Source organism: Styela clava, chromosome 2 (assembly GCF_964204865.1).
Source record: "Styela clava chromosome 2, kaStyClav1.hap1.2, whole genome shotgun sequence".
Lineage (NCBI taxonomy): Eukaryota > Metazoa > Chordata > Ascidiacea > Stolidobranchia > Styelidae > Styela > Styela clava.
The window spans coordinates 29,723,160-29,736,110 of NC_135251.1; the positions used below are offsets into that span (position 1 = coordinate 29,723,160).

The window sequence follows — 12,951 nt, forward strand, 5'->3', positions numbered from 1 at the left end:
TTTTGGTCTAACTTGTAAATTAAAAATTTCAGACCCTCCCTCCCCCTTCAAAATCTTCAGCTATGCCCGTAGGCCCTCACCCTAAATATTGAATGAATTGCCAAAAGATTTTCAGTTTAAAAAATGCATATTTTGCAGGTCGCGGGGCTGAGAATCCATCGGTGCTCCAGTTGATTGAAAAGTAGCAAGGAAAAAGAAATAAATATGTAGCAATTTCCACGTAATAGAATCTAAATTGCCTTTTTATCCCAGCTAAGAACCACTCCCAAAGCCTTAAAAAACATCAATAGCACTATTAACATAACTCGATATCCAGAGTTTAATCACATTAGTAATTAAAATAATAATTTTTATTTCTATGGATTATTGAGAAAAAAACTTGGGTACTCCAGAAATACGTGTACCAAGATGACGGACAACGGAACATTGTATGTGTACCAGGTTAGGCCATACTTTTAGGTACAAATACTACGAAACTCACTTGGTTAGTCCCTGAACTCGTAATAGAACTAAAATAAAGAAAAGTTGGAATAAAAATTATGTCCTAACCCTAACGTGGTACACATACTACGTTCCGGTGTCTTCATTTTTTGGTACACATACTTCAGGAGTACGAAAACTTTACTGTAATCACATATATATATCTTAATCTTTGTTTTAGCTGATTTGTTTCTTCAATTGTTTTCGTATTCCACGAGTCCTATTGTTCATCTTGTTGTTATTATTTTGGCTACAGTACTCTGCGTATACATTTGCTCTAATTTTTGTAAATATACTTTTTCAAGTAGTGTTCTTACATCTTGACATTCAGTTACATTGTTTAATAGGTATTCGCTCATGAATGATTTGAAAATATTTTTCTTTTATATCAAGTGTCGGATGTTCAATGATGTGATGATGGAAATAAATTCCAGCCGCTTGCGTGTATTGAGGTAGCCCTTGTATAATCATTGACTCTTAAAAAGCTATTTATAGATTGATTTGATTAATTTCTTAAGCAGAGCCTTGTGTTTCTGGGTTGCAATGTGAAAGAAAATTGCTGCTTTACCTATGGATTCCAGATTATTGTCACATTCACAAAAGCTGTAGTGCGCAAATCACTGGCCCTTCGTTTCGTTTGACGCCGTTGTATTCTTTCTCATAATCATCACGGCAAATGTTTTTACGTTTACTCATTTTATCTCTCACGAAGTTCCAGATCTAAACTAAATTCAAATTTTAATTTACCGGTATATTCATTCATAAGGTTAAAAATAAGGACACACGTCAAAATAAAATTGTTTCTTAGAAATATGGACAAAAATATTTCCTAAAACAAAGACCTTTGAAATAAGGACAAATTCTAAAAATAAGGACGTTATGGCAGTCCTGATTATAGGTCAAGTGGAGAAAAAACTTCTGTAAAACCCACAATACTTGAGATGGAGTGAGACCAAAAGGCTTTGCTACTAAGCGTTTTTTTTACATAAAGTGCAAACTATTCATTTTTGTCACCACCAGTAGGCCTACATCTGACTGACATTTTTGCAATGCATCGCATTTTTGATGCCTTGCTCTCTTTCGACAAAGAAGTTATCACATCATCCTGGTCATTTGCATGACAGACTGTGTCTTCATTTTCACAATTATTTGTTCATTTTTATCAAAATCTCCATGTCCTTCAGCAAATATTTCGATCAGTCATCAATGAACAGGGCGAGTTTGCGAGCTGTGATACAGGAGCGTCGTCGTCGTTAAGCACCTTGTCAGAACCTAACTGATCGTGACGCCCGCCACTTGGAAGTGCAACATCGCCTTTGTTTGTTTATTATACGGCGAGCGGAGTTGGACATCTAGTAGTAGTATATATCAATGAGCATATACACAACCCAAAAAAGTTTGAAAACTCGTCGGATATCACTATAATATTTTTGTTGGAATATATTCCCATATAAGTCTTCTATCCAATGGTATATACAAATCTTTGCCGCCGAGAATGGAAAGATTTGAAATAATTCGATTTTTCGTGAAATAATTTAATTTTTCCATAGTCAATCATTTTCGAACCCCAAAGAGTCGAAAACTCGTCGAATGTCACAATATTTTTTTTATTGGAGTATGTTTCTATGTTAGTCTTCTATCAAATGGTATATCCAAATCTTTGCCCCCGATACCGGAAAGATTCGAAATAATTCGATTTTTTGTGGAAACATTAAATTTTTGCATAATTGCAGATTTTCGAACCCACATTTTGTTTGACCAGAAAACACCGCAATATGAAATTCGGGAATATAAGTTTGATATTTGGCTGACATGACAGTAGGCTATTTACTGAAACATACCGGTTACTTACCTATTATTTTTTCATCAATATTTTAGGCAGAAAGATTTTGAAAATATATAAAAGATATAAAAGAGGGTACCGGTAAGCATAAAACTATTTATAAAAAAATTGTTATTTCTATGACTGGGGATAGATTAATTTTTCTACACAATTGTAATTTAAATATTGCATGTGAGAATATTCATAATGATATTCTGGCAAACTATATGAAAACCTTTAATTTCAAGTTAATGTGGGATATTTTAACAGTAAAAACAAAATCTGGAATAAGAAATATTGCAGGAAATGATATGTGTGTGTTATGTCAGTATGTGGGAAAGAACCAGAATTTGTTAGCCATCTAGATGATCTAGGCTATTTATGAGTTTCGATGAATTTATGAATATTTTGATTATGTTTTTGATTTTATTGAAAATACTGTTAGGAAATTAAATAATGCCAGACTTTTGAAAAATTATGAAACTTGTGTTTTATTGGATTTGAGGTATTTCTGTATTTGTTACATTCCAACATTACAAGACGAGATTTAGATATTATTGTTTATTTAATTTCAATCACTAGATATAAAATATGGATACAAAGAAATTCTGGTATATTCGACGGTAGTCCCCCTAATCAGCACCTAGGTATCAAACAAATAAAAGCTGCAATCACTTACAGACTCAACATTGAAAAAAATAGAAAAACCCCCTACCGTAATTTTGTCAGAGAATTTGAAATACTAAGGAATCGTATTTGAACCATAAATCAAGTATGTATAAATTTAGTATGTATAAAAATGATTTTAATTCCTAATTGCTGCATATAGTTGGGTAGCATATTGCTCAAAGTTCAGAATCCACCCTTCTGCCCTTCCGCTCCAATCTAGGATAGGATAGGATTTACATTTTTATCCCGTGGGAGAGGAAAGCCGATAAGACGGCTTAACCATATGACGAATCACGGCCTCTCGTCCGGTTACCATTCCATGTCGGGTATGGGATTAGTTAGTTATTATTTTGAATATACAGATATATCTTTGTGTGTTGAATGTGGGTCAGTGGGTAAACTGGCGCATGTATTTTTACATGTAGGCCTATTAAACCTTTAAAAAGGTTTTCCCAATCTTTTGTGTGTTCATTGTTTGTGTATGATTTTTTTGCGGGGAAAATCTAAATATACCTATATTTATACCGGTACTTAGTTATATTTATACTTAGCTCGGCGATGTGGCGCATCGTGCTAAGTGTTAGGAATACGCTCGCCATCGCATCTCTGATTACCCTTCGTGGGTTTGAATCCCATGCGGGGATGATCATGTGCAGAGGATTGCTGGACTCCTCGCCGCCGCAGGGTGGTTCACGTACTGACGTAACCGCTGGTCTGTTACCGTACGGCTTCCTCCACCATCAAGTCCATGCTTCCGAAAACAAATAACTGGCTAACTAATCCCATACCCGACCTGGATTGGTAACCAGACGAGAGGCCGTGGTTTGCCATATGATTAAGCCGTCTTATCGGCTTTTCTCTCCCCTGGGATAAATATGTAAATCCTATCCTCCTAGTTATTTGTTTCCAGAAGCATGGACTTGATGGTGGAGGAAGCCGTAACCGAATGGCGGTTATGTGAACCACCCAACCGCGTGGAGGAGTCCAGCAATCCTCTCGCACAAATCTATACTCGCATGAGATTCGAACCTGCGAACCCACGCAGAATAATCAGAGATGTGGTGGCGAGCGTATTTCTAATGCTTAGCTCGATAAGCCACAATCTAGCCCTTATAACAACTGACTTATTCAATTCGGTACAGCAAGTCAGCAACACGACCAATATTTCCCATAAAACTCCATTGTTTCGCGTTTCCCAAATATGGCACGAGATGGCGTCCATCTGTCCATGAACTTGTTTAGCATTAGGCGAGTTGGTTGCCGTTCGTTGACCAAACCTAATCTACGAATCTCATTATTATAATTTCATTGTTCATAAACTAGCATACTACGGTATCATAACAGCAAAAAATCACCATGGTTTGGTACTCTGGAAGTATACCCGAAGCCATTGCAGAATCAAGGAAAAGCTCAAAGCTGTTTGTTGTATACATTACTGGTTAGTTCTGTAATCAATTTTACAATAATCTGCAGTAGTGTGTCTGTGTGTGCTGCCTCATTTCAATATTCTGTCACAACCTGCAGACCTGGCAAATTACAACTTGATCAATATACTGATAGGATACTGGGATAGGATTTACATATATTCCCCATAAAACTACATTGTTTCGCGTTTCCCAAATATGGCACGAAATGGTGTCCATCTGTCCATGAACTAGTTTAGCATTAGGCAAGTTGGGAAGACTAGTCTGCTAGTATTTGACTCTAGCAGTGTTTCAAATATCTATCAAGATTTTCAGAATAATAGATGTGCACAGCCCAACTTGTTTCGAAACGATTCTACATGAGAAACTTGAAAAAATTATTTTTAATGTATTTGTAAAATGTGTATATTTATAACTTCAAGGTGATGATGAAGAATCTAGTAGAATGGATGAAATGTGGAATAATGAAAGTGTCGAAAATATTTGCAAATCAATGTGTGTTACTCTTAAATTGAGTGCAGAGAGGTAATGAATGCTTTCATTTATTCAATATATATTTGAAACAAGCACATACTACATTTAATTTCATGTTAGTTTTAATACAGTTATTAATATTTAGGATATTGGGTCTAGTGTAGTTTCATACCTGAAGTATTTCTGCATATGTTAATCCTAACCCCCACCTGACTGTGTCGTCCAAAAATGACTTCACAGTGACGTAATATAGCCTTTCAAAATTACGAACTATCATCCAAGACGCGCAGACGATCACCCAAAATCAAGCAAGTTATTTCTCTCGTTTTCTCATCGCAACTATCCTCATATGTAAAGGTTTGCTGCCGTTAGTGATTTTTTTGTTGTCGGCGCAGATTCTATTTCGGGCGATCGTAGGTATACTTTGGCAACCTCTGTGATTTAATTTTTGAATGACGTAGTTAGGCGGGGGATAGGATTGACATGTGAAATTGGTATGTTACGCCCACTAGAAGTACTTAGGTTCGAAACTACACGAGACCCAGGATGTTTGCATTGCATTATATTGAACGAATATCACACATGACAGTGGCCTGTTTGAAGAAGTAAAATACAAAATTTATTTTGTTAGCATAATAACATACTATTATAAAAATTGTTTATAATAAACATACCATCATGATCTAACCCATTCAGTAGTTCGCAGTGTTCTATAGTCTACTGACTTTGTGAATAGATTGAATTTTCGAATTCATAAACAACTTTATTTTTTTTCTTTAGTGAGGGCTGCAAACAGTTTTCGGCAATTTGTATCCTTTTAATAAGCAAGTAATACAATTCAATGATACTATATATACGATTGATATGACTGACTGAAATTAGATGATCAACTGTTAAATTTCGACTGTTAACTGCCCAGATTGCCAGATTTTGTAATATGGGTTCAACTGAACTATTACTGTTCTGTAAAAAATTCCTGTAGTCTTTAATTTAAATATATATACAATCAATTCAATTCGAACTAAATCATTGTTGTCCATGAAAATGCTGCATTGAAATATGGATCAAAATGTATTGCTCATGATTGGAGCATAATCCCATGCCAACCTTTATGCTAATGTTGAACATTTTCATTTTTTCGGTATAAAATTCATCTGGTATATTTGCGAATGACAAATCAAATACAATTTTTATATCAATCACATTATGCTATTGTTCACTTATTACTAATTCCTGAACTGTATTTTAATTTAAATACTGAAAGATCCGGTATTAAAAGTACCAAGTGCACATTTTATTGATAATAGTGGTAAAGTATTAGAAGTGATTTATGCGCAGTCTTCACTTGATGATTTTGTACAGAACCTTCGGAATATTACCAAGGTATGAAATAAAACAATTTTCAAGTATTATGCTTTTATATTTTATATTGATTTAAGCTCAGATTATCAGATACATAAGGCAATAATGTTAATCTTTTCTCATAGCCTATTTAACAAATTTAGTGATAGTACACTCAATGTGATTTCCTTTGTTAAATTGGTAATATTGTGAATAATATTAACGATGATTGGAATAATTCAAAATAATATATTAATTATGTTGCATTTTTTGTTGTATTTGATTTCTCAGTTTATTTTTATAACTGAATAAGCCAATATGAGATTGAGATATTTACTATCTTACATTAATTCTTTTAGTTTGAGTCAAATGCAGCAAAAAGTTCATCAGAGGTTCAAGAGGAAGCTAATAGCGGTAACATTGTAATTTATATACTAGTGTTGCGAGAATGATTCAATGCAATTTTGTTTGAATATTCTGTATACATTTGATAGTGCAGCTGAAAATTTATGTTGTAGAATACATATTACATAAAGGTCATATATGCCTAGCAATTTTGCATTTGATGATCAATGTTAATCTTTGTGTTTTTCCAGGTCAGACATCAGGGGCAGCGAGCGACGAAAATATACCAAAGTAAGTTTTTAACAGTGATAAAAATAAGTAGAATATAGATTGATTCCTTTTTTTAATTGAAATGCATAATGATTAGTGACATCATAATTATTTTAAACAAAATTGTTAAGTTTAAATTTGGGGAACAGAAGAGATAAATTAGATAACCCATGGTCCTATATACACATTCATTAATATCGAGAGAGCCTTTAAAATTTTTTCATCCACAATTCGGTCTAGATGGGTTTTATTTGTCTGTTGCCAATTTTGCCAACAAGATTCAATGTAATTTTCTATAATATATTCCATTAATCTATTTTGATATATTCAATACTCATTAGCCATTTTTCGAACACAGTTGGTTGCTGTAATCAAAGAGTTATTTCAAAATTTTGAAAACAATTATTCCAAGAATAGTAAGAATTTTACAATTTTAGTCTTAGCCTGACTCCTTTTTCAATAAACATATTTTTCTGTCAGTATCTATCATTCTATGTCTTTGTTTTTATCAGGGTTTTGCCACAAAAGAGTGCTGAAGAAATGGATGCGGAAACTAAACGGCTTCAACAGAAAATTATAGAAAAACGAGAAAAAGACCAAATCAAAAAACAAGAAGTAAGAAATCATATATGTTATCATTTAATATTTAGTATCAGAAGTTCAGAACAAATCAGTTTTATTAGTGTTGTTGACTCTAGCAGGGGTTTATTATAAGTGAAAGATTGTTGGGCTCTTCGCTGCTGCAGGGTGGCTCACTTATCCGCTGGTCAATTACAGCGTCTTTCACAACCAAATTTATACATACCGTATATAATATTTAACTGGTTAACTTTTATACTTTTCATGTGATTATGCAATCTCATGGACTTCATTTTTCTCCACGATAATTAAGAATCCGATCATATACCTATTGATGGGAAATTTTAAAATCATGCTATCTTTGAATATGAATATTTATTCTATCTTGGTCAATCAGAAATGTATTTACAGCTCCACATTGTCCAGATTCCACAACATTACAACACTCTCATTGAGTCCAAAATTTAAATAATAAATCCCACATTCTGCACCGTATAGTTTTTCTGATTGTCTTTTTGTATCACTATAATATAAAGGTGTCTTTTTGTATTACAAGGATTTAAAGGTGAAAGAAGTAGAACGGCGAGAACTAGGAAAAAATTTGCTGAAAATGAAGGAAGCTCAACAAGAGGCTAAAATGAAACAAGATATGGAAGAGAGGAGAAGAGATAAACAGGAGGAAAAGTATGTTCATTATGTACATGGCAATTTGTGATAATTTTAATTGAAATGGCATTTGAAATTATTTGGATTCTTCCGATGATATGTAAAATTTTGTGTTTTGTCTGGGTATTTGGCAAATATTGTATGCTACAAAAGGTTACGTCACAGAAAATGCTTATCATGTTTAAATTTGTGACTGTTTACCAGTTTTGTGCTTCTGTCTTAAAATTTTAATATCATATTTTTCCAGTTGAGATTGGAATGCAAAACTATATCTCAGTTTTCTCATACTTTATCTCTGATATCTTTGCAATTGTTTTTAGAGCTGCAAAAGAGAGAGTAAAACGTCAAATAGAACAGGATAGATTGGATAGGGCTGCAAGGTTTCAACAAGAAAAACTTGAGCGAGAACAAACCAATATCAATAAAAAAGCTGAGGCGGAAAAGGTAAATGAAGAAAAACTGAAAGAAGAGAGAAAGGAACGAGATTCAAAAGCAAGGTTACAGGTAGTTTTATGGAATAATTTTTTCTAAAACTTATAAATATGATAAGCAAAATACTGCTGTAGCACAGAATAATGTACTTTGCTCAAATTTTACAGAATTAAGGTCACATTTTTCGTAATTTTCTGCAACCCAACCATTCACTGTGATCATTCGAAATATCTTTATGATGATAAATTTTAGAGTAGTCAAATATCCAGAATATGTACATAATAACGAAAACTCATTCAAATATTTAAGTCATACTTACTTTAATATTGACAGCATAGCCTTTTGTGTTGTACATAGCCTTGCCTAAAGGTGTGAAATATTTAATCTTTTATAAATATTTCAATAAATAGTCTTGCTGCACACTAACACAAATACTGTATACAAATTTTTCTGAAATATGTATGTCTGAGGAAGTTTGACCTTGGTCAGACGAAACGTTACAGAAATAATTTGTGTTAATGTGCAGCAAGACTATTTATTGAATTACTCAGGATAGTTATCTTCACTCTTGCTATAGCATCCTTGCATTATATGTATACGGATCCACCGACGCAAAAGCATATAAAAAGGGAAAAATAGTGGGTCTTGTAGAAACCCAATCGATAGCACAAGTTTTTATAAATGTGTTTCATTTTAATTATAAATTTTGATTAAGTGAAGCTCTGAAGACAATTTGAATGTTGATATTTGTAAACTTATTGTATAGCTAAAACTAAAATATGTTAGTTTTTATTAGCATGTGAGCTCAATCGTTCAGTTACCCTCTCCCTCCCCCTAATACACGTTTAAGTTAAAGACTGATAACCATGTTCTATCGTAATTGATTGACTTTTTCACTGATACGAACAAGTTGCCTTTAGCCTTACTAATATCATAATATCACTGTTGTTATTATTCAAAAAAATGTTGATTATTTTAAAATTTATCAGTAGAATTCTGATTGATACTATGTTAAACTCTGATTTATTCTAGTTTCGAATGCCAGATGGATCTACAACAGTTCAACAGTTTGATTCTATGGATGTTTTACTTTCTGCATTCTCTTTTGTCGTCAGCTTGAATCATCCACTATTTCCAACCATTAATTCATTTGATCTTGCGACAGCTTTTCCAAAAAAAGTTTTTTTGGTATCTGAGCAAAATCAAACCTTTGCTGAGCTGGGGTTGTCTCCGAGTGCGTCTCTTGCTGTACTGCCACGGCAAAATAGAAGGGGAATTGTAAGTATTTGAATTAATGTTATTTATCAATAATACCAGCTCCGGCAACATATATTGCATTTGGAGCTTAGGTTGCTGGATTTTTGGTTTTGTCGTGATTGAAAGATGTTATGAATACCGAACATGAAGTTTTAACGAGATACCCTTAGCCTTCATTTACTTCTTGGTTTCAAATAGCAGACACCTATAAATCAACTCATAAATTATGTAAGATTACTTCCCATTATGAAAGCTTATTGTATGCACAACCTATAGTGTAGATTTTACTTCAAAAACGCCTTTTGCTGTTGTATCCAAGACATGAATTTGTCAAACGAAAGCGGTGACTATGGGCCCTGCTGATGCTATATTGCATCCACAACCACAACATCATTCACGATTCATAAGATGTTCACTCTTTTTCAGTCTTCTTCTGACAATTCTGTGACGTCCTCCATACTATCGATGATAATGTTTGTATTATTAATTCCATCGAAAATTCTGATGTTTCTTCGGTCATTTATTTCTGGCGGTACAAGAACAGAACAACAACAACCTGTAACTTCCAGTCAGGGTGATGCATCAACCAGTCATAGCAGATGGAGGTTTGTAGTTTGATTCATATTTCATAACTGTTATAGTTTCAACCCTATCATTATTCATTCACAAAATTTACAAGATTCTATTCTTTTCCAGTCCAGAAATATGAGCTGAATACGGGAATTTGTTCCTTAATTTTCCAATTTTTTTGACCGTTGTTCGCACCCTTTTTCTGCACTCAAGATTTTATAGACTTGTTGGTTGATTAATTTTAATGAATTTTTTCTAAATTATTAATTTCAGTATCCGAGTTGGCAATCCTTACAAAACTACTAATATTGTGTGGCAAAAACTTTGTTTGTCTTTTTTACTAAGTAATAAATAGTCGGCCGGGATTTCATGATTTGATAATACATTCTTTGGGCGAGTCAACATGTACCACTTATTTTGGCAACACCCTTTATTTGAATTATGTGTGACTTTTGAACCCTAAAGTTCTGTTTGCTTCTGACTCTGTAATCAGTCTTTATGTATTTTAATATTATATCCATTGTTAATATTGATTATGGAGTCGAAATGAACTTATACTATTCCCATACCTGGCCTAGTCTGGTAATTAGGCTTGGGTTCTATTCTGTAGTTAGGCTATCATCTTATAAGCTCTCCTTTCGCATGAAACAAATAGGAAAATCCAATTCATTATGGATATATTTGTTTAAATATTACAATATATTTGGACATTGGTATGAATCCTAATGAATTTTAGTGATGACGGAGGTTTAAGGCGAAGAACAGTAGGTCAACAAGAATCAATGGAACCAAAACGACAAGGCAACATGACCAGATTAAGTGATGTTACACGAGACGACGATGATGAGGCGACATGGAATGGTAATTCTACACAACAGATGTAAGAATGCAAAAACAGAATGAGCTCCATTGATCGCAATATAATTCTTTGCAATAATGACTATAGCTTGTCAAATATTTCAATTTGATGTCAGAATGATATTTAAATATATAGCAAAGTGTACACGTGCATTTCAAACGTTTTTTTGTGTATTTGGGAATGGAAACCATTCAATATACTTTATGATTTGCAGGCTTTTTGCGAGCCTTTTTTCATGCAGTGGGCTATTTTGCTGCTATTTCTTTGTCCATTGTATGAGTTATTCAAAGCGACTGTAGGAACGCAGCATAAAAAACACGGAAAAAAGGAGTTTGTGTTTTGTTAATCTATTTTTATTTATTGTTCAAAATTATTAATTAAAATCATGTATGTCTTATTGTTCGGCATCTTTCCCCTTGTCATGGAAATGAAATGCAAAGGAATTGGATTGAATATTTTGAGATCCCTTTAGAATTATGCATATATATATATTTGGCTCCCACCATCGATCAATAAAAACATACCAGGCACTCAACAAATCCCTGTGTTCATTATTTTATATCCAATGCCATGTATATATTTGAGTTCTGTTGTGTCCTAGTCCGTGACATGTGGTATATTGACAATTTTTTCTGCGGAATGAGATAAATATGAAGGTAGGACATTGTGTGCGCGTTTTATGTGTTTCATTTAGTCTGAATTCATACCATGGATTTTGATGGCGAAAACTGGTCAGTCTAAACTAGACTAGGGATCATTTGCAAATTGGGGTCACTGTTTGGCGGTTTATGTACTTGGGAAAAAAAATTGTCTCAATATGCCATTTCGATTCTTTCTAGATTCGACAAGTGATTTCCCCCATAAAGAGTTTGATTCTTTGAGCCTGCTAATAAGTCTCCAAACATACAAATTAAATTTGCCCCCATTTTTCTTCATTTTGAAACCAAATCAAACTATAAATGCTGCAATTTCCCGATGAGCTTGCACGTGAAGAAATTGTTGAGTGGAATCCACGTTGTGCTTCACATAATTCGATATTTCTTTTCAAAGAAAAATGTTTTTTTGAGTATGGGAATGGATCTATGCCTAACAATGCTTGCTAAAAAGTGATACAAGTAAATTAAGGCGCACCCTAGTCAAGAGAAACGCGTTTGAAATTTTTATTTAGAGTTGGACGCTTATTCGGGCGGCCACTGTTGAATCGGATCAATGATGACAACTTTGTTCAAAATGTGGAAAGACCAAATGATTAGAGGCCTTTGAAACTTCAATATTCATTTTCCCTGTAAGCAAACTATCCTGCCATATCTACTACCCAAAACCGCCGAGTTGCGACTTTAGTCACTTTTATCAAAGATCAGCTGATTTGTGTTCTCTATATTCTAAATAATTTTTTCACTCTACAGATCGTTAGAGGTACTTCAAAAATGATATTGCGTTTATTTAAGATCGATAATTTACTGGAAATTGGCAGCGTTGTCCGTGCATGTGAAACAACCGGCTAACTTAATCCCATACCCAACATGGACCGGTAACCGGACGAGAGGCCGTCATATGATCGAGCCGTCTCTTCGACTTTCCACGTCACTTCCCTTCCACGGAATATATATGTAATCCCTGTCATATTTCTTTCCTGATTACGGAACGCAGCAGCGACAAGACTTGTGAGTGAAATCTCACTGAATCGGATTATCAGTCGAACTTTGTTGGATCTCTATGTCGGTCTTCGACTCGCTGTTTTGGCTCTCGGGAATTTTGTCAGA

The 12,951-nt window shown here is 33.9% G+C and overlaps 1 protein-coding gene across 1 annotated transcript; it reads left to right on the forward strand.

The window, feature by feature from the left end:
* Nucleotides 1-3,054: 3,054 nt before the first annotated feature.
* LOC120336353 (UBX domain-containing protein 4-like) lies at nt 3,055-11,340 on the forward strand. The gene is made up of 13 exons (XM_039404023.2): nt 3,055-3,074; nt 4,295-4,409; nt 4,818-4,920; nt 5,650-5,678; nt 6,134-6,252; nt 6,570-6,624; nt 6,807-6,846; nt 7,338-7,440; nt 7,961-8,088; nt 8,391-8,574; nt 9,535-9,780; nt 10,186-10,364; nt 11,066-11,340. Exons 2-13 carry the CDS (start codon nt 4,328-4,330, stop codon nt 11,211-11,213), a joined length of 1,416 nt encoding a protein of 471 aa, XP_039259957.2. The 5' UTR covers nt 3,055-3,074; nt 4,295-4,327; the 3' UTR covers nt 11,214-11,340.
* Nucleotides 11,341-12,951: the final 1,611 nt, after the last annotated feature.